This window comes from Tamandua tetradactyla, chromosome 2, assembly GCF_023851605.1.
Source record: "Tamandua tetradactyla isolate mTamTet1 chromosome 2, mTamTet1.pri, whole genome shotgun sequence".
Classification (NCBI taxonomy): domain Eukaryota; kingdom Metazoa; phylum Chordata; class Mammalia; order Pilosa; family Myrmecophagidae; genus Tamandua; species Tamandua tetradactyla.
The window spans coordinates 49,507,718-49,527,152 of NC_135328.1; the positions used below are offsets into that span (position 1 = coordinate 49,507,718).

At 41.7% G+C, this 19,435-nt stretch overlaps 1 protein-coding gene and 1 long non-coding RNA gene across 22 annotated transcripts in view; one reads left to right on the forward strand and one right to left on the reverse strand.

Annotated features, from left to right (window-relative positions):
• Nucleotides 1–19,435, forward strand: part of RALGPS1 (Ral GEF with PH domain and SH3 binding motif 1) — a 617,170-nt gene that overhangs the window by 187,118 nt on the left and 410,617 nt on the right. For 20 of the 21 annotated variants that reach the window (XR_013169371.1, XM_077145262.1, XM_077145266.1 and 17 more), the window contains 2 exons: nt 4,003–4,124; nt 15,177–15,284. Coding sequence is in view for 19 of the 21 variants with exons in the window: in XM_077145262.1 (XP_077001377.1) it covers nt 4,068–4,124; nt 15,177–15,284 (165 nt within the window). In the remaining 2 variants the exon portion in view is untranslated. Of the gene's footprint in view, nt 1–4,002; nt 4,125–6,000; nt 6,148–15,176; nt 15,285–19,435 lie in introns of all 21 variants that reach the window. The other variant, XM_077145285.1, reaches the window with a different exon arrangement.
• On the reverse strand, nt 6,518–10,194 carry LOC143670516 (uncharacterized). The gene is made up of 2 exons (XR_013169386.1): nt 9,158–10,194; nt 6,518–8,001 (listed from the first exon to the last, which is right to left on the reverse strand). It is a non-coding gene; the product is annotated as an uncharacterized LOC143670516 (long non-coding RNA).

Consider the following 19,435-nt stretch of genomic DNA (forward strand, 5'->3'; position numbering starts at 1 on the left):
ATTAGCCAGATAATCAAAAAGTATTGGCAGAGTCCCTAGAGGAGGGGAGAAAGGCTATGAAACTATTAAACCTTACCATTAGGGAATCCCCTGATACTGTGTCAAACTTTAGTGATACTCAAATCAATAGGCCATGCCCTGTACCATGAGGTTTACTCTTGTGAAGTTTCTGTAGGTAGTGGAGAAGCTTAGACTATCTATAGGCATGCCTAACAGTTACTTCTGGAGGACCTCTGTTGTTGCTCAGATGTGGCCTCAGTCTCTATAAGCACAACTCTGCAAGTGAAATCATTGCCTTCCCCACTACATGGGTCATGACATCCAGGGGTGAAAGTCTCTCTGGCAACGTGAGAGAGGACTCCCAGGGATGAATCCAGACCTGGCACTGTGGGATCAACAATTCCATCCTGACCAAAAGGGGGAAAAGAAATGTAACAAATAAGGTATCAGTGGCAGAGAGAGTTCAAATAGAGTTGAGAGGCTACTCTGGAGGTTGTTCTTATGCAAGCTTCAGGTAGACCTTGCTATACCTATCATAACCTGACAACCCCCAACCAGGACCATTCCAGCCAATCCTAAAGAACAACTAGGGCAATATATAAGATTTCACAAGGGTTCCAGGCACTAGAGTAACTTTCTAGAAACCTACAACCTCCAGATGGGTCCCTGGTCCAGATAAGTCCTGAAACCTAGCCCAGCCTCTTCAGAACATCAGACAGTCCCATCTCCCTACCCCATATTAGTGATAGACCCTTCCAATATCAAAAATTTAGAATTGCCATAGCCCAGACAACCCCAATGAGGGGTATGGAAAGATCAAAGGGGATGGTGGAATTATGCATAGAAGATAGGACTTAACAAATGAATATGAATGCTGAGTCATTAAATTGATATCTTTTAGTCTCCAGTGGTTTAGAGCAGCTAAAAGTGAAAACCTAAAATTGTGAAATTGTAACCCATGTCGAACTCTGAAATATGTTCTACAACTAATTGTGGTGCTGGGCTTTGAAATTTATAGCTTTTTTGTATTATGTTATTGTTCACAAAAAAAAGAAGGAAAAAGAAGTCAATTGTGATGATAAAAAAGTATGTAAGCCTTCTAGCCTCCTATATTCTGGAGCAGCTAGAAGGAAATATATGAGAGGATCGTATGGTAGCCATGACAAACTCTGGGATCTATCTTGTAACCACTTTCTCAAGAGTGCTTTGAAAACTGTTGCTTTTTTATTTCTTTGCTTTGTATATATGTTATACTATACAATAAAGTAAAAGGAAAAAGAAAGAGTTAGAATGGGCATAGCCCAAATACTCCTACAGAGTGTGAGAAACATCAGAGGTGATGGTGGAGTTATACAGAGAAAGTTGGGTTTAACAAATGAGTGCTGAATCATTTTACAGATACTTCTTTTAGCCTTCAGTACCTTTGAGCAGCTAGAAATAAAAACCTAGTATTGTGGAACTCATGCCAAACTGTGAAATCTGTTCTACAACTATTTGTTGCAATGTACTTTGAAATGTATTGCTTTTAGGTATATATGTTATTTAAAGAGAAGGATTATTAACAGAGAAGTTAGGACTTAACAAAGGAGTATATGACTGCTGAATCAATATATTGAATTTCTGTCAGTCTCCAGTGTCTTGGAGGCGCTAGAAGGAAAAACCAGAAATTGAAGAACTGTAACCCATACCAAACTGTGAAATCTGTTCCATAACTGCTTGTTAAAATGTACGTTGAAATTTATTGCTTTCTTTTGTATATATTTCACAAAAAAAGGTTTAAAAAAAGAAAGTGGATGTACCATTTTGCCTACCCATCGTCAATATGAGAGTTCCTTTTCTCTGAATCCTTGTCAACGAAGGTATTGTCTGTCCTTTTTTAATATAGCCATCTTAGTGGGTGTGAAATGGCATCTCATTGTGGTCTTGATTTGTATTTCCCTAATGGCATTTCTTTTGTTTGCCATTGTAAGTCTTTTGTGAAATGTCTGCATTGTAAACCTATGCAGCCATGGATTTCATGGTCTTTGGTGATGGGGAGCATTGCTTCTCCTCATGGTCTTATTTGCTATGACAAAAAGGATTAGCAAAAGAGTGTTCTGTGTATATCCCCCTCCCTGCTCATGAAAGAGGATTTTGGCTTCGCCAGCCTGGTTTTTCTTCTGAGGGTCATCTTTCCTTACTGGCCAGTTCTTTTTTTTCTTCTTCTATTGTAAAAATTATTAATCATTCAGAAAAATTGTCAGGGTAGCACAATATAATCCTGTATATCCTCATATCTAGTTTCAGCAATTAACACTTTCTACTAGTTAGCTTTATTTTTATTTACATATATTTTGTTGAACCATTTGAAAGAAAGTTGCAGATGGACTTTACCTCTAAATTGTCTTGCATGCATCCCCTTAGGATAGGACCTTTTCCTACTTAGCTACCACATCATTATCATTCCTAAGAAAATTAATAAATACCAATGATATCATCTAATACCCATATTCAGATTTCTCTTTTATAGCTCAGACTAGTTCTTTTGAGTGTTTTGAGGAAGAAAAAAGGTGAGGTAGAAGGCTTGCAGACTGGTTAGTGCTAACAGAGAGAACAATTGAAGGAGAGGTATAGGAGTAGTTGTGAGGAGTGAGAAAATAGCTATTGGTATATGCCTGAGTTATTCTAACATTCCTGTTTGATTGCTAGACTCTTTTTCTCTGAGGACACATTTCTCTGTGATGGGACCTGTGACTGAGGGCTTTGGGAAGAATTTAGATAGATTCAGTATGGGGCTGACACTTTCTTTTTTGTGATCTACATCCAAACCATCTTTGCTGGTGACCTTTGGGCTAATCTTGCTCTTGAGAGTTGATTTTCTCGTGGGTACTGTGGACTCAGCATGTCCCAAATTAAATTAATCATCTTTTCTCAAAAATCTGCAGTACCACCTCTATTCCTTTCCTTGACAAAAGACCACCATTCTCTAGTAGCTTAGGCTGGAAACCATCTCATCCTTAGCTTGTCCTTGTCCCTTATCTTCTCATCAATTTCTGTTGAATCTCTGTCCTTTCTTCCTCTCAATCTATCTTCTTTTCTCTATTTCACTGCTGCAACCTTAGCTCAGAGAACCCTCATCTCTTGCCTGGATAATTGCAGTTGTCTTCAAAAGGTTTCTTTGTCTTCTTTCCCTTCCCCTTGTAACTACCTCTACTCTCCTGGTCACTGTCTTACTTAAAAGCTGTAGGTGGCTACAGTTTGCCTATATTCAATGATGTGATAACTACTCTAGTAGAGGTGTGTACACATTGTTGTAAAAGCAACTGATTCTGCTTTGGGTGGTTCAGTTGTGATAACCAGAAGTGATATTTGTGTAGGGTCTTGGAGGATAATGGGTTGGTGGACAACATGAGCAAAGGCACCACATCGTGAGCTTCTTAACTTCTCTGTGCCTCAATTTCCTCACTTGAACTATGGTGTGATAATAGGACCTACCTCAGTATTATTGTGAAGGTTACATGAGTTAATGTATGGAAAGTACATAGCTCATGGTGAGTACTCTAGGGGTGTTAGCTATTACCAGGGTTGTTGTTATGATTTAGTGGTATGGTACACAGGGGAACACTGTAGAATCAGTTTGTTTTCCTTACTTGCTTCGCTTTTAAAACAAAGTTCACAAACTCTAGTGCCTGCAAGGGCTAATAGGCAAGAGGTCAGCAAACCACTGAAGTGGTTACACAGACTAGTTAGGGACTGAAAGGCACTTGCTGCAATAAAAGGGGGAAACTGCTACTCTTTTTTCAAGAAAAGTCAGAAATCCAGAATTTTGGTGATTAATAAAAAAAAGTACAAGCTCAACAAACCACATTCCTGGGCCCTATTTAACCTGAAGGCTATCAACGTATAGCCTTTCCTTTAAAGATTTCCTTTGCAGTGATCTGCCTGAGTCTAGCACAGTTTTTCTTGAGGGTGGGATTAAATTGGTTTTGAAGACTGTTTTTTATGAGCTCCTTTGCATTGCAGGAATTCTCCAGACAGGTTATGTCACCGGCAGAGGCTTCCCTGAAGCTCCCTGTGGCCCAGAGACTATGTACAAGAGGAATGGTCTGATGGCTAGTGTGTTGGTCACCTCTGCCACTCCACAGGTATGGAGGCTGTGAGGATTGGGACAGTGGGTGGCGGGGCCCATTCAGCTGACCCAGGCATCAGGTGAGCCATAGGCAGCAGGGCTGCAGGGCTCTGTGAATACCAAATTCTTAGCACTTCTGAGGCCCCTGGCCATGACAGGTGTGAAATTTGGGATGTGGTCAGCCCTGAGGATCAGAATATTTTCTGAAGTCATTCCCTTCAAAGAAAAAGAAAACACCTGCCCAGCCCAATTGTAGTAAGTGCCGCATTCCATTTTGGTGGCAAGAAGGGATCAGACTTTTCCCAGAAAAAGCTGTTGTTGATTACAAGTCACACATTCCAGAATGAAGTCAGACAGAAGTGATTCCAGCTGGCCCTCTGTTCTTATTTACCTTGCTCAGTAGGAAATGGCTATAAGGACTGGTGGTCTGAGAGTGGCCTGGGCTAAGGCCCCTGAGGGGTTTGGGAGTTTGCTTTCCAAGTTCAGTAAAGAACAGAGGCATGCAGGAGGAGCGAGTGTCATCTGAGGCCAGGGACAACACCATGTCAAAGGTGCCATGCCTGTGGCACTCTGAAAGGCAGCACACAGTGTTTTGAGCTCACAAAGCCCTCATAGTCAAGCGGGCGTTTTACCAGCCAGAAATGCATAGGAACCAATTTATTTATTATAAGCCTTTCAAAATATTCCTTATTTTGTTCTCTGGTCCTAAAAGCAGACTTATGGGTACTTTTTAAAATTTCCTGATGGCATCACTACAGATTGAAGCGCAGTTTCTTCATTATCATCATCTCATCAGTGCCAATGAATCTATATTTGGGTCAACTTTTGATTAGACAAGTTCCCTTGTATGAGTGTGTTTTTGAGGTAGATGCAGTGGAGTGGTACTGCATAATTATAACACTAGAATTCCCCTCCTTCTTAAAGAATTGGCCCTGATTGATAACTAGAGAAATCAGACTTCTGTTTTCATCTACAGTTTATACTTCATCTAAAGTAAAATTTCCTTTTTCTCCAGTCTGTGTGTATGTGTGTGTGTGTATGTGTATGCATATATATGTGTGTGTATAGGTGTGTATATATAAATATATATGTATATACATATATACAAATGTTTCTGCATATATGTGTATGTATATACCATGCATGTGTGTGTTTGTCTAGTACATGATAGGTACTCAAATATTTGTTGAATGAATGAATGCATTTATAATTGAAGTGTTCAATAAATTTTGGTGACTGAATGACACACTTACACATATACACACCCATAATTTAGTGCTTACTATAATGTCAGGTACTTTTTTGCATGTTCCACAGGCATTATCTCATTTTATCCTCACAATAACCCCATTAGGTATGCACTTTTTTTTTTGCCCCCCATAATAGGTTCTCCACAGAAACAGAACTGACAGGACACAAACACACACACATACACATATACACATAGATATAATCAACATAGATGCATATATATATATAAATATGAAGAGATTTATTTTAGGAATTGGCTAACGTGACTGTGGGGATAGGCAAGTTTAAATCCCATATGGGAAGCCATAAATTGGAAACTCTGATGAGGTGACGTTAAATTTCCCAGGAGAACTGGTCGCTGAAATAGAGATAGAAATTATTCTTTCTGACCACTAAAATCCTTAATTCTCCCCTTAAGGCCTCCAACTGACTGGATGAAGAGATTCCTCTCATTGCTAAAGGCAATCTCTTTTGTTAATTACTGATATCATCTGCTAATAGAGGCAATCAAGTGAATAATGATTTAGATGCATCTACGAAATACTGTCAGAGTAGCAATCAGGACAGTTGACCAAACAACTGGACACTATAACCTAGCCAAGTTGGCACATGAAATTAACCATCACATCTCCATTTTACAGATGAGAAAAATAGACATGGAGAGGAGAGGTGAATAAACTGGCCTTGAATCACACAGTTAGTCAGAGGTGGGTGAAGATTCAAAGCCATTGCTCCTAAGCACACTTCACTGTCTTGAAGATCCTGATGTACCCTTCCAGGAATGGAAGGTGGGTGCAGATTATTAATAATCTTCTGCTCAGGGTCCATGTGTAAGGCTGGGAGTAAAATAGATTGTCATTTCCAGAAGCAATTAAGAGTTATATTTATTGCTTTTCAAAAATTTACTCTAAAATAGTGGTTCTCCTCAGAGGAAAATGTCCCATCACCTGTGGAACTTTTAAAAGAACCATGCTTGAGCCCAACCCAGGGCTCTTACATCAGCATGTGTGGGGGAAGGGGATTCTGTCAATTGTTTCATAAGCTTCCTTATATAGAACCCTGGGAAGTAGGTTTTATAATTGAGACTCAGTGAAATGAGATAACTTGCCTTGTAAGAATTTGAGAATTTTGCCACGCAAAGGAGGACTCCAAGAGACGTTCTCTCATGCAACACGCAAGGGGTTTATTTTCCACACATGTGTGGGGCTCGCTGAACACGCAGGAACAGAGAGCCCCGAACCTAAGTCTGCAAAAGCTTTTTAAAGGGTAAGATGAGGGGGGTGGGGGTTGAGCATGGGTCACAGGTGCTGTTTTGCAAAAAAGCAGATAAGAACAGTTTTACAATAAGCATTTCTTAACAGTTTTACAACAAGTAACCTTGGCGCCAGGATTGTTTATCTTCAGCCTGATGGGGCCCATAATTCTTTTCTTTATAATTCTTAACTCACACTAAATGCATAGCCGTGAATATAAAATGACACAAATGCTTTTGCTGGATATTTCAGAAGCTAAAATATATGTAAATAGCTAAATTAAGCAGGAAAAATTAGCTACTGTTAAGCTTTATAAAATTCCCTTTTACATTCCCCACTCCTTTTCGTATATATCTCTAATCTTAGAGATTTTCTGGATTATTTAACACTGAGAACTGTTGTTTGATGAGCATTAATTTGACATTTCCAATCTGCTCCTGTAAAAACTGTATAATTTTATTTAGAATACATGGTCCTATAGTTATTATTAAAAGTAACACAATTAAAGGTCCAACGAGAGCAGATAATAGCGTCGTTAACCAGGGGGACTTAGTAAACCAAGATTCAAACCATCCCTGTTGCGTCTCTCTTTTTTTTTTTTTTTTTCACGAAGGCGCTCTTTGAGTTTTGTCATGGACTTTTTAACAACACCAGAGTGATCCGCATAGAAACAACACTGTTCTTTTAAAGCTGCACATAGTTTTCCTTCTTTAAGGAAAAGTAAGCTAAGTTCCCGCTTATTCTGCAGAATTACTTCTGAAAGGGAGGTTAGAGAGTTCTGAAGGGCTGAGACAGATTTTTCTATTTTTTTTTTTAAGTCTTGATTTATCACGGCTTGTAATTGACTGGTTTGTTGATTGCTACGTACAATGGCAGCAGTCCCTTTGCTTATACCGGCAGCGACAGTTACCCCCAGAGTGGTAAGATTACAAGGGGGTACCAGGAACGAAGGCTCCCCTGCTCCCTCCCAAGTTTTTATAGTCTTCCCATCATCCCATCTGGTTATTGTCCATTTCCAAGGCTTATGCGGGTTGGAATTGGGGTTCCCTGGGGGAAGGAGGAGAAGGAGTAGTAACCCTACGAACCCGCAGCTTGAGAGGATTGTCAGTCTTTTCCAGTTTTTATTGGGACTCAGAGGGCAAAGGCGCAAGTTTGAGATGAGACGCATGGATCCAGGATGCGATGCCATCGACTTTGACTGCGGTGGGGGTGGTCAAGAGTACCTGATACGGTCCTTTCCAGCGAGGTTTAAGAGTCTGTACCTGGTGGCGGCGGACGTAGATGAAGTCTCTCACCTGATATTGATGCAGAGTTCTGTTGTTTCCTGGCTGGTAGGAGGTGGAGAGCTGCCGCCACAGGAACCGCTGGGCTTTTTCCAAGGCTCGCAGCCTGTCAAGCAAGGGGGTATGAAGGGAACTATTAATCTCTAGAATGGAAGACATGTCCTTGACTGGAGTTGGCGCTCCATATAAGATTTTATGAGGGGTTAGATTACACAAGAGAGCAGAGGGGGTATTTTTGGCTCTGAACAGGGCATAAGGCAGGAGCATGGTCCAATCTTTCAAGCCAGTCTCTAAAGCTAATTTGGTTAGGGTCTCTTTAATTGTCCTGTTCATTTTTTTTACCTGTCCTGAACTTTGGGGTCTGTATGCGCAATGCAATTTCCAATCAATCCCCAATATCCTGGCCACACCCTGACTTACCTGGGCTACAAATGCGGGTCCGTTATCTGACCCTATTACCTTTGGTAGACCGAACCTGGGAAAATTTTCTTCCATAATCTTCTTGACTACAACCTGGGCTGTTTTTCTCTTAGTTGGGTAGGCTTCAACCCATCCTGAAAAGGTGTCTATAAAAACTAGTAAGTATTTAAGTCCATATTTTGCAGGTTTAATTTCAGTAAAGTCGACTTCCCAGAACTGCTTAGGTCGAGTTCCCCTTAGTCTTTTTCCGTTAGGAGCTTTGGTGGGGTAGGCGTTCACAATTTGACACGCCTGACATTCTCTAGCTACGCGATCCGCCAGTTCTCTTCTTTTTGAGGCTGCCAGAGGGTACAATTCCCTCTGGTCTTGCAGGAGCTGCTGTAGTTTCCCTGTCCCCAGGTGAGTGAGTTGGTGGACCTGCTGTATGTAAGCTAGGGCTTCCGATTTTCCTTGGGGTGTAACCTCAGATAGTGTTTCAGGGGGTTGCTGGTTTTCTTTGGTTACTAGGACTAAGTTTATAAGGTTCCTTAATGCTGCTGCTTTTGCTTCTTTATCTGCTTGCTTATTACCCAGGGTTATTGGGTCAGAGCTTCTTTGTGTTTGATTTTTTTTACCAGCTGAGGTTAATAGCTCTCTTTGTTGGTAAATTGCTCCATGTACGTGGGCAGTAGCAAAGGCAGAACGGCTATCTGTATAGATAGTTGCTCGCTTTTCTTTTGCTAATTTTAGAGCTTTTGTGAGAGCAATTAGTTCAGCTTTTTGGGCAGATGTTCCCTCCGGGAGGCTAGAAGATCAAATAACTTTTGTCCCACTGACTACCACCGCTCACGCTCGTTTCTTACCGTGTTGGAGAAAGCTGCTTCCATCCGAAAACCAGGTTACCTCCGAGTTAGGCAATGATTGGTCTTTTAAGTCTCTGCGGATTCTGGTCTCTTCAGCTAATATCTCTTGGCAAGTGTGCTGCACAGGTCCCGCGGTCTCGTCCGGGAGCAGGGTAGCGGGGTTTAAAGCTGACGGGGCCCCGAAAGTCACCCTGTCCTTGTCTAGGAGTATGCTCTGATAGTGGGTAATTCTGGCATTTGACATCCATCTATCTGGAGGCTGGTGGATTATGCTTTCCAGGGCGTGAGGGGCTATTATGGTCAGCTTCTGTCCTAGAGTGAGTTTGTCTGCGTCTTTTGCCAGGAGGGCAGCTGCCACGATGGCTTTGAGACAGCGTGGCCATCCGCTGGCAACTGAATTTAATCACTTGGACAGATAGGCCACCGGTCTTTTCCAGGGGCCTAAAGCCTGTGTTAGGACCCCTCTAGCCACGCCTCTCCTTTCTTCTATGTAGAGCGTGAAAGGTTTATTCACGTCTGGGAGGGTTAAAGCTGGAGCTGACAGGAGCGCTTTCTTAATGCTGTCGAAGGCTTCCTGCTGTTCTATTCCCCACTGGAAATCAGCGCTCCCTTTGAGCAAGGGGTATAATGGGGCAGCAAGGGCTGCAAACCCTGGGATCCACAACCGGCAGAATCCCGCTGTCCCTAAGAATTCTCGTAGCTGCTTTTGGGTCGTGGGCGGGGGTATTTGTGTTACAGTTTTCTTTCTAGCCTCAGTGAGCCATCGCTTTTCATTCTTAAGAGTATATCCCAGGAAGATTACTTCCCTTTTACAGATTTGGGCCTTTTTGGCTGAGGCTCGGTTCCCCAGTGCGGCTAGCTCACTTAACAGTTTTCGGGTCCCATACTCACAGTCCTCCTTAGTGTCTGCTGCTAACAGTAAGTCACCCACATATTGTAGCAAGGTGACTCTGGGATGCTGACTTCTGAAGGAGCTTAAGTCTTTATGAAGAGCTTCATCAAAAATGGTGGGGGAGGGCGGGCCGCGGTGGCTCAGCGGGCAAGAGTGCTTGCCTGCCGTGCCGGAGGACCCCGGTTCGATTCCCGGCCCCAGCCCATGTAAAAAACAAACAAAATATAATAAAACAAGAAAATGTCTAAAAATGTTTCCCATCCTTCCTTCCTTCTCTGTCTTTCCTTCCTTTCCTCCCTTTCTCTTTAAAAAAAAAAAAAAATGGTGGGGGAGTTTTTGAACCCCTGGGGCAAGCGTGTCCAAGTCAGTTGGTTCGAGGATCCCGTCTCTGGATCGATCCACTTGAAAGCGAATAAGGGTTGGCTGTCTTTATGCAAGGGCAGGCAGAAGAAAGCATCTTTTAGATTAAGCACAGTATACCAAGTCTTTTCAGGAAGGAGAGTGCTGAGCAGGTTATAGGGATTTGGCACCGTAGGATGTATATCCTGCACTCTGCTATTTATTTCCCGTAAATCTTGCACCGGTCTATAGTCTCTAGTTTCTGGCTTTTTGACCGGCAATAAGGGAGTGTTCCAGGCTGATTGACAGGGCTTAAGTACTCCCAAGCCAAGGAATTTCTCTATATGGGGCTTGATTCCTTCTCGGGCTTCCTTGCTTAAGTAGTATTGTTTTACCCGAATTGGAGAGGCGGTGGGCTTTAGGGTCATTATTACTGGGGGCTGATTGATTGCCAACCTTAACCCGGCAACTTCTGCCCAGGAATTAGGGAATTCTTCAAGCCAGGCCTGAGGAATAGAACTGCGGAGCTGTTCTGGTTTTATATACAGCTGATATTCTTCTTCGACTGGCAAGGTGAGAGCAGTTATTACAGGTTGGCTTACTAGTGGGTTTAAAAATTTCACCTTTGGCCCCTTAGGATTGAAGGTGATTCTCGCCCTTAGTTTAGTTAACAAGTCTCTTCCCATAAGCGGGGCAGGACACTCAGGGATAACTAGGAAGGAGTGTTGAAGCTTCCCCTTCCCCAGGTCCATGGTTCTTTTGGTAGTCCAGGTGCAGTAGCGACTGCCATTTGCTCCCCGCACTAAGGACTTTTTTGTAGAGAGCGGGCTTATAGGTTCTTGGAGGGCTGATATTACTGTTCCCATGTCGACTCCAAAATTAATTGGTACCCCCTCCACATTAAATTTTACCCTGAGCTCAGGGAGGGGTGCCAAGCCCTGACTCCCCTAGTCTTCACTTTCTAGAGCTAACGTGGCCGGCTGTTGCCAATTTGGGGGCCTAGTACCCCTCCGTTTTTTGTTTTTTTTTGTTTTTCGGACAGTTTTTGGCCCAGTGCCCAGTTTCTTTGCAGTAGGCGCATTGGTCTGGACTAAGAGGGGTATGATAACGCCGACCCGAGGGATTTTTTTTTAGCTTGTCCTCTACCTTCAGTGTTTCTTTCAACTACTGTGGCCAGGATCTTTGTTAATTCTTTCGTTCTCCTTTTCTCTCTTACCAACTCTTTTTCCTCTTTCTCTTATAAAACATTTTTTCAGCTTCTTTGATTAAATCTCGCAAGGCTAGGTCCTGCAACCCGTCTAAGCGCTGCAGCTTGCGTCTAATGTCTGGAGCTGATTGGCCGATAAAGGCCATGGCCACTGAGGCTCTTTGATCCTCTGATTGAGGGTCAAATGGAGTATACCTACGGCATGCTTTCATTAGTTTTTCTAAAAAGACTGAGGGCGATTCGTCTGCTCCCTGAATAACCCCTCTTACCTTGGCCAAATTGGTGGGCCGGCGTGTGGCTGCTCGGAGACCCGCTACTAGAGTCTGGCGATAGATGGACAGATGCTCCCTACCTTCAGGGGTGTTCAGGTCCCACTTAGGGCGGCGCAGCGGGAACCGATCATCGATGACATGCTGGAGTTGGGTGGGTCTCCTGTCTTGTCCAGGAACTTGCTTCCTGGCTTCTGGTAGGATTCGATCTCACTCCTCCGTGGTGAAGAGAGTCCCCAGGAGTTGTTGACAATCATCTCAAGTGGGCTGGTGAGAGAACATAAGGGACTCCACCAATCCAGTCAGCCTAGTGGGAGCCTCGGAAAAAGGAGGGTTATTATTTTTTCAGTTATATAAGTCAGAGGAGGAAAAGGGCCAGTATTGTAGAGCGGGCATTTCTCCCCCATGTCCATCATCCACTGGAGGCTCATACGGTCTGAGGGGGAGAGTGACCGCCACATCAGATGGGCTTAGTGCTCGTCTGCTTCGTGTACTATGTGCCGGTCCCGGTTCATCTGGGATCATCTCTTGGTGAACCTGCGGGGAGAGAGAACTAGAGGAGGGAGAAGGTGAGCTGAGAGAAGGGGGGTCCTGTACCGGAGCTGAAGGGTAGAGAGGAGGGGAAGAAGGACCTGCGTCGAAGAGGAGTAGATCCGATTGGGATTCCAGTAGGACTGCAGGAGGCAAAGAAGGATAGAGTTTCGGAGCTTGAGAAGGACCCGGCTCCTTGATTGGAAGTACAGAGGGAGAGTCATGTTGACCAAGAGGAGTAAGAAACGGCTTTACCCACGGAGGTGGGTTTTCACACAGGTCTTGCCAAACCATGATGTAGGGCTGCTGGTCCGGGTGGCCATACGGGTCAGGGCGGAAGATGACTGACTTGACGGCCTGAATCAAGGGTAGATGAAAAGCTCCTTCACAAGGCCATTTCATGTTAAAAGAGGGCCACCCGGCCGAGCAGAACGTCTGCTATTTGCCTTTCTTTACAATAAAAGATAGATTCTGACCTCTTTCCCTGACCTCCGACCAGTGTCTTAAGGTCAGAGAAAGTGGAGTCGACATTCCCTGACCCATCTTCGGTAAAACAAAAACAATTCCCAACACACAAATACAGACAGACACACACAGAGCCGGCACACCACGTTTACACAGTTTCAGAGACACAGCTCAGACTGGCCTGATGACTATGATCGAGTTTCCCCCTGTCAGAAGGGAAACAGAATCAGAGTCGGCCCTGTAGGAAGCCTCCAGGCGTCCCCGGAGGTCCCCCAATCCCAAGGCGTCCCTCGGGAGAGTGACCTGCAACCCCGGACACGTCTGTCGGTTGCGGTCGGGGAGTGCTCACGCGACTCTCCGACAGTCACTGCCAGTCTGACAGACTAAGCGATCGCACTTCAGACAAAAAGGCCTCACTTACCCCGAGAGAAAGAGCTGTTGGAGCCTCCCCTTACGAAGAGCCGATCTCGGTGGGACCTCCAAATGTAAGAATTTGAGAATTTTGCCACGCAAAGGAGGACTCCAAGAGACGTTCTCTCATGCAACACGCAAGGGGTTTATTTTCCACACATGTGTGGGGCTCGCTGAACACGCAGGAACAGAGAGCCCCGAACCTAAGTCTGCAAAAGCTTTTTAAAGGGTTGAGCATGGGTCACAGGTGCTGTTTTGCAAAAAAGCAGATAAGAACAGTTTTACAATAAGCATTTCTTAACAGTTTTACAACAAGTAACCTTGGCGCCAGGATTGTTTATCTTCAGCCTGATGGGGCCCATAATTCTTTTCTTTATAATTCTTAACTCACACTAAATGCATAGCCGTGAATATAAAATGACACAAATGCTTTTGCTGGATATTTCAGAAGCTAAAATATATGTAAATAGCTAAATTAAGCAGGAAAAATTAGCTACTGTTAAGCTTTATAAAATTCCCTTTTACAGCCTCAGGTCAGATGGCATGGTGGTTGGGCTGGGGTTTTAACCAGCCTGTCTGACTTCAGAACTGTCAACCATTAAGAGATATGGCTTCTTAAAATCATCTTAAATGTCTTGGTATAGTGGGCTAATTTGTAAAACCTTTTAATGACACAAGCTTATTGAAATATATAGGTTTAAGTCCCCACCTCATCTTTTTAACCTCTCATTTTCAGTTTGCCAATTATTGGTCTCTCTCACTGGCCCCAAAACACTCTAGTTTCCAATAAGATTGCAGAGTTTTTCCAGATATAGCCATTTTGGAAATAGTGAAATAAAGAGGAATTAATAGAAGCATATTTGTTAAGTCCTGGTCCAAGATGTTGAGGTTAATGGAAACCACAAAATTCCTCCTCATGAGTTGAGACAAATAAAACCAGTTATTAATGGGGCACAAGTTTTGGGTGGTAAGCATAAATGGTTCACAGAAGTAAAGCTTGATGAAATTGAAGAGAAAGTATGTTTAACACTTTGCGATCTGTATAGTGTTGGGTTTCAGGAAACCAGCCACATTTGGGGAGTTTTAATTGCTCTTTTGTGGGAGATACTTTCTTTACATGCAGGACTTAGTGCTCTTCTTAACACAAGGAACTCTACTAAATATAATTTCATGACAGTCCCCAAAGCCATTTGGGTATCTCTTACCTTATCAGCTAATAGGCTTTGAATTTCAAGTAGTCCATTCATTAAATAAGCCTTGGGAGCCAGTTTTACATGCTGTGTAACAATTTCCTGTGATGACTTCAAGAAGGAAAACAGAAGGCAAAACCAGGTAATGTTTGAAAGACATAAAATAACAAATTATCTTCTTAGGCCTCCTAAGATGCAAAGTCCTTTCTCTCTGAAGGAAAAGTGTGCTGTATCTTTTTCTTTTTCTTTTTTTTTCACATGGGCAGGCCCTGGGAAATGAACCTGGGTCTCTTGCATGGCAGGCAAGAACACTGCCACTGTGCCACCATTGCCCGCCCTGTATCTTTTTTACTTCAACATTACACTGCCAGCTGGAAGCAGTAGGGCGTAGTGTTTGAAGGTATGAGTTTTGGAGACAGGTAGATACAAAACTAGCTTCAAATTCTGGTGGTTCTTCAGTTTCCTAGCTGACACATCTTGGAGTAATGTTGTTGCCACTTCCTTATCTGTAGAGTGATAATAATAATAATGTGTACTCACAGGGTTATTATGAGGATTAAATGAGATTATATATATGAAGTCTGACATAAAGCACCAAACAGTAGAATGTTTTATCACAATTCTGTCACTGTCACAATCCACAGTTTGGAGGGGATCGGTAAGTGATTCTAATCTAGACTATTCATTTGGTGCCATCTCTCTCCATCTTTCACAGGGCAGCAGCAGCTCAGACTCTCTGGAGGGCCAGAGCTGCGACTATGCCAGCAAGAGCTATGATGCTGTTGTATTTGATGTCTTGAAAGTGACTCCCGAGGAGTTTGCTGTAAGTAGCATAGAACTGGTGTGGGGACTAGGTACCATGGCAGGGCACTAGACGAGATTACTACTAAGGGCTTTTTGCTCAGGTTGGAAATAACCCACACACCCAATGATAGGGGATTGTTGAATAAAGTAAAGTATGTCCTTTAGGTAATACTATATGGCATTAAAAAGTATGATGTCAACTTAAAAATTAACTGCTTTGGAAGATATACAATGTATATAAATAGTAAGTGAAAGGAGCAGTTTATAACACAAGTTTTAGAGAATAATGCCATTTTTAGAAAACATGTGGGGTGGGCCACGGTGGCTCAGCAGGCAAGAATGCTTGCCTGCCATGCCAGAGGACCCGGGTTTGATTCCCGGTGCCTGCCCATGTTGAAAAAAAAAAAAAAAAAAAAGCATGTGCAACACACATATGTATATTTAAAAAAAAAGTTCTAGATAAATATCTACACTTATAGTCAAACATTATTTACAGTAATTTCTGGTTATAGAAATTTTAGGTAATTAGAATTTAATTTTTGTTCTTTTTGTTTGTATTTTCTTTGTTTTTGTAATGACTATTTTCTACAATGATAATATTACTTATTAATGTTTTTAATTTTAAATGTTTTAAAATAATTTTTCTTCAACCAATGTTTTGCTGCCAGTCTACCCAAGGGACTGATCCTTGCAGTAGAGCATAGTTGGCTTTTTGAAGTGTTTCCCACCCATGCTTGCTTACTTCTATCCTTCCCCTTATGTGTAAGAAGTTTTGATCCCTTCAGGGTGGTATGGGAACTAACTGTGTCCCATTTCATTGCTCCCCCATCACCAGCTCTACATTTACTTTGTGCCAGACCGTGCTGAGTTTGGCAGATACATACATCATGGGTGCCCAGGGATCTATTTAAAACCTGATTAAAACCCTCTAATGGTTTCCTCATATGAGAATGATATCCAGAATTCCTCCTGAGTCCTCCAAGGCTTTCTGTCATCTGGTCTCCTTTGCCCCTTCCTTGCTCTCAGCTCTACATTGGCTGCCTCTTTCTTCCTCAGACTCACTAGATATTGTCCTGCTTCAGGATCCTCTTCCAGTCCTTAACTACTGCCCTCCATGTATCTGCTCAGTCTTTGTTCAAATATTAGTCCTTAGAAAGGAATTTTACTGAGCCAAAATAGAATCTCTATATCACTATCTCTCCCTTTACTCTGCTCTGTTTTTGTTTGTTCGTTTGTTTTGTTTTTTTTTTGCATGGGCAGGCACCAAGAATCAAACCCAGTCTCCGGCATGGCAGGTGAGAACTCTACCTGCTGAGCCACCGTGGCCCGCCCCCTGCTCTGTTTTTTCTCATAACAATTATTACTACTCAGTATTGTATTATATAATAATTTGTATTATACATTTCCTCCACTGGAAATTAAATTCTCCAAGGATGGGAATTTTATCTGACTTTTTCATTGTTCTTTCTCCAGTGCCCAGAATAGTGTCTGGCTCATAGTAAGAGTTCAATAAATATGTGTTGACTGAAAAAATTTAATCCTCACAAAAACCCAATAAGGCGGATTATTAACTCCTGATTTTCTGATAAGGAAACAAGGATCTGAGAGATTAATTTACTTATATGGGTCTTCTAGCCAGATATTTTCAAAGTCAGATCTGGAACCCTTATCTCTTGGTTATCCACCTAATGCTGGGAAGTAATAATAAGAGCAGCTCCCAGTTTTTAGCACCTACTATGTCTGAGTCTTGTGCTAAGTGTTTTACATGTATTATCTAATTTGCTTTTCACAGCACCCTTATGAATTAGTTTTGATTATTATTCCCAATTTACAGATGAACAAATCAGCACTTAGAGACTGTTCACATAAATAGTAAGTGCCAAAGTTGGGATTTAAAGCCAGGATTGTCTGATACTCTAGACCATCACTTATTGAATAGAAATATAATCCAAGCCACATATAATTTTAAATTTTCTAGTAGCCACATTACAAAAGTAAAAGAGGCAAAATTACTTTTAATATCATTTTATTTAACTCATTATATTCAAGAAACTATCATTTCAACATGTAATCAACATAAAATTACTGAGATATTATTTATATATTTAAATGAAGTCTTCAAAATCAGATGTGTATTTTATACTTATAGCAATTGCCACATTTGTAATGCTCAATAGCCACATGTGGCTCGTAACCACCAGATAGGACAGTGCAGCTCTCAAGTCTGCACTCTTAGCCAAAAAGCTGCATTGTCTTTCCCTTAGAAGTCTTCATGGGACCTTGCAGGCTGCTGACCTAGCTTATGTATTCTATTTGCATGTGTTTATTATATATATATATTTTTTAGGAAGCAAGGAAGACTCTGTCTCCAGCTAGAGTCCTGGGTTTAATTTATTTTATTTTTAAAATTTATTTATTAATTAAAAAAAATTTAACAAACAAACTAAAATGTTAACATATATAATCAGTAATTCACAATATCATCACTTAGTTGCATATTCATCATTTCTTAGAACATTTGCATCAATTCAGAAAAAGAAATAAAAAAATAGAAAAAGAAATAAAACGAAAACAGAAAAAAGAAAAAGATTATACATACCATACCCCTTACCCCTCGCTTTCATTGATCACTAGCATTTCAAACTGAATTTATTTTAACATTTGTTCCCCCTATTATTTATTTTTATTCCATATGTTCTACTCGTTTGTTGACAAGGTAGATAAAAGGAGCATCAGACACAAGGTTTTCACAATCACACAGTCACATTGTGAAAGCTATATCATTATTCAATCATCCTCAAGAAACATGGCTACAGGAACACAGCTCTACATTTTCAGGCAGTTCCCTCCAGCCTCTCCATTACATCTTGACTAACAAGGTGATATCTACTTAATGCGTAAGAATAACCTCCAGGATAACCTCTCAACTCTGTTTGAAATCTCTCAGCCATTAACACTTTGTCTCATTTCACTCTTCCCCCTTTTGGTTGAGAAGGTATTCTCAATCTCTTGATGCTGAGTCTCAGCTCATTCTAGGGTTTTTCTCAATCCCTTGATGCTGAGTCTCAGCTCATTCCAGGATTTCTGTCCCATGTTGCCAGGAAGGTCCACACCCCTGGGAGTCGTGTCCCACGTACACGGGGAGGATGGTGAGATTGCTTGTTGTGTTGGCTGGAGAGAGAGGCCACATCTGAGCAACAAAAGAGGCTCTCTTGGGGGTGACTCTAAGGCCTAAATTTTAAGTAGACTTGACCTATCCTTTGTGGGGTTAAGTTTCATATGAACAAACCCCAAGATTTGGGGCTCAGCGTATAGCTTTGGTTGTCCACAGTGCATATGAGAATATCAAAAATTCAACTTGGGGAAGTTGAATTTCTCCCCGTTCTCACCATTCCCTTCTATTCCTATGCTTTGAAGTGTTTTCAGCAGGAAAGAATGTTGAATTCTGTCAAATGCCTTTTCTGCATCAATTGAGGTGATCATGTGGTTTTTCTGCTTTGATTTGTTGATATGGTGTATTACATTAATTGATTTTCTTATGTTGAACCATACTTGCATACCTGGGATGAATCCTACTTGGTCATGATGTATAATTCTTTTAATGTGCTGCTGGATTGGATTTGCTAGAATTTTGTTGATGATTTTTGCTTCTATATTCATTACAGAGATTGGTCTGTAGTTTTCTTTTTTTGTAATATCTTTGTCTGGCTTTGGTATGAGGGTGACATTGGCTTCGTAGAATGAATTAGGTAGCTTTCCCTCATCTTCAATTTTTTTGAAGAGTTTGAGCAGGATTGGTACTAATTCTTTCTGGAATGTTTGGTAGAATTCACATGTGAAGCCAGCTGGTCCTGGACTTTTCTTTTTAGGGAGCTTCTTAATGACTCATTCAATTTCTTTATGTGTGATTGGTTTGTTGAGGTCATGTGTTTCTTCTGGAGTCAAAGTTGGTTGTTCATGCCTTTCTAGGAAGTTGTCCATTTCATCTACATTGTTGTATTTATTAGCATAAAGTTGTTCATAGTATCCTATCATTACTTCCTTTATTTCTGTGGGGTCAGTGGTTATGTCTCCTCTTCCATTTCTGATCTTATTTATTCTCATCCTCTCTCTTCTTCTTTTTGTCAGTCTTGCTAAGGGTCCGTCAATCTTACTGATTTTCTCATAGAA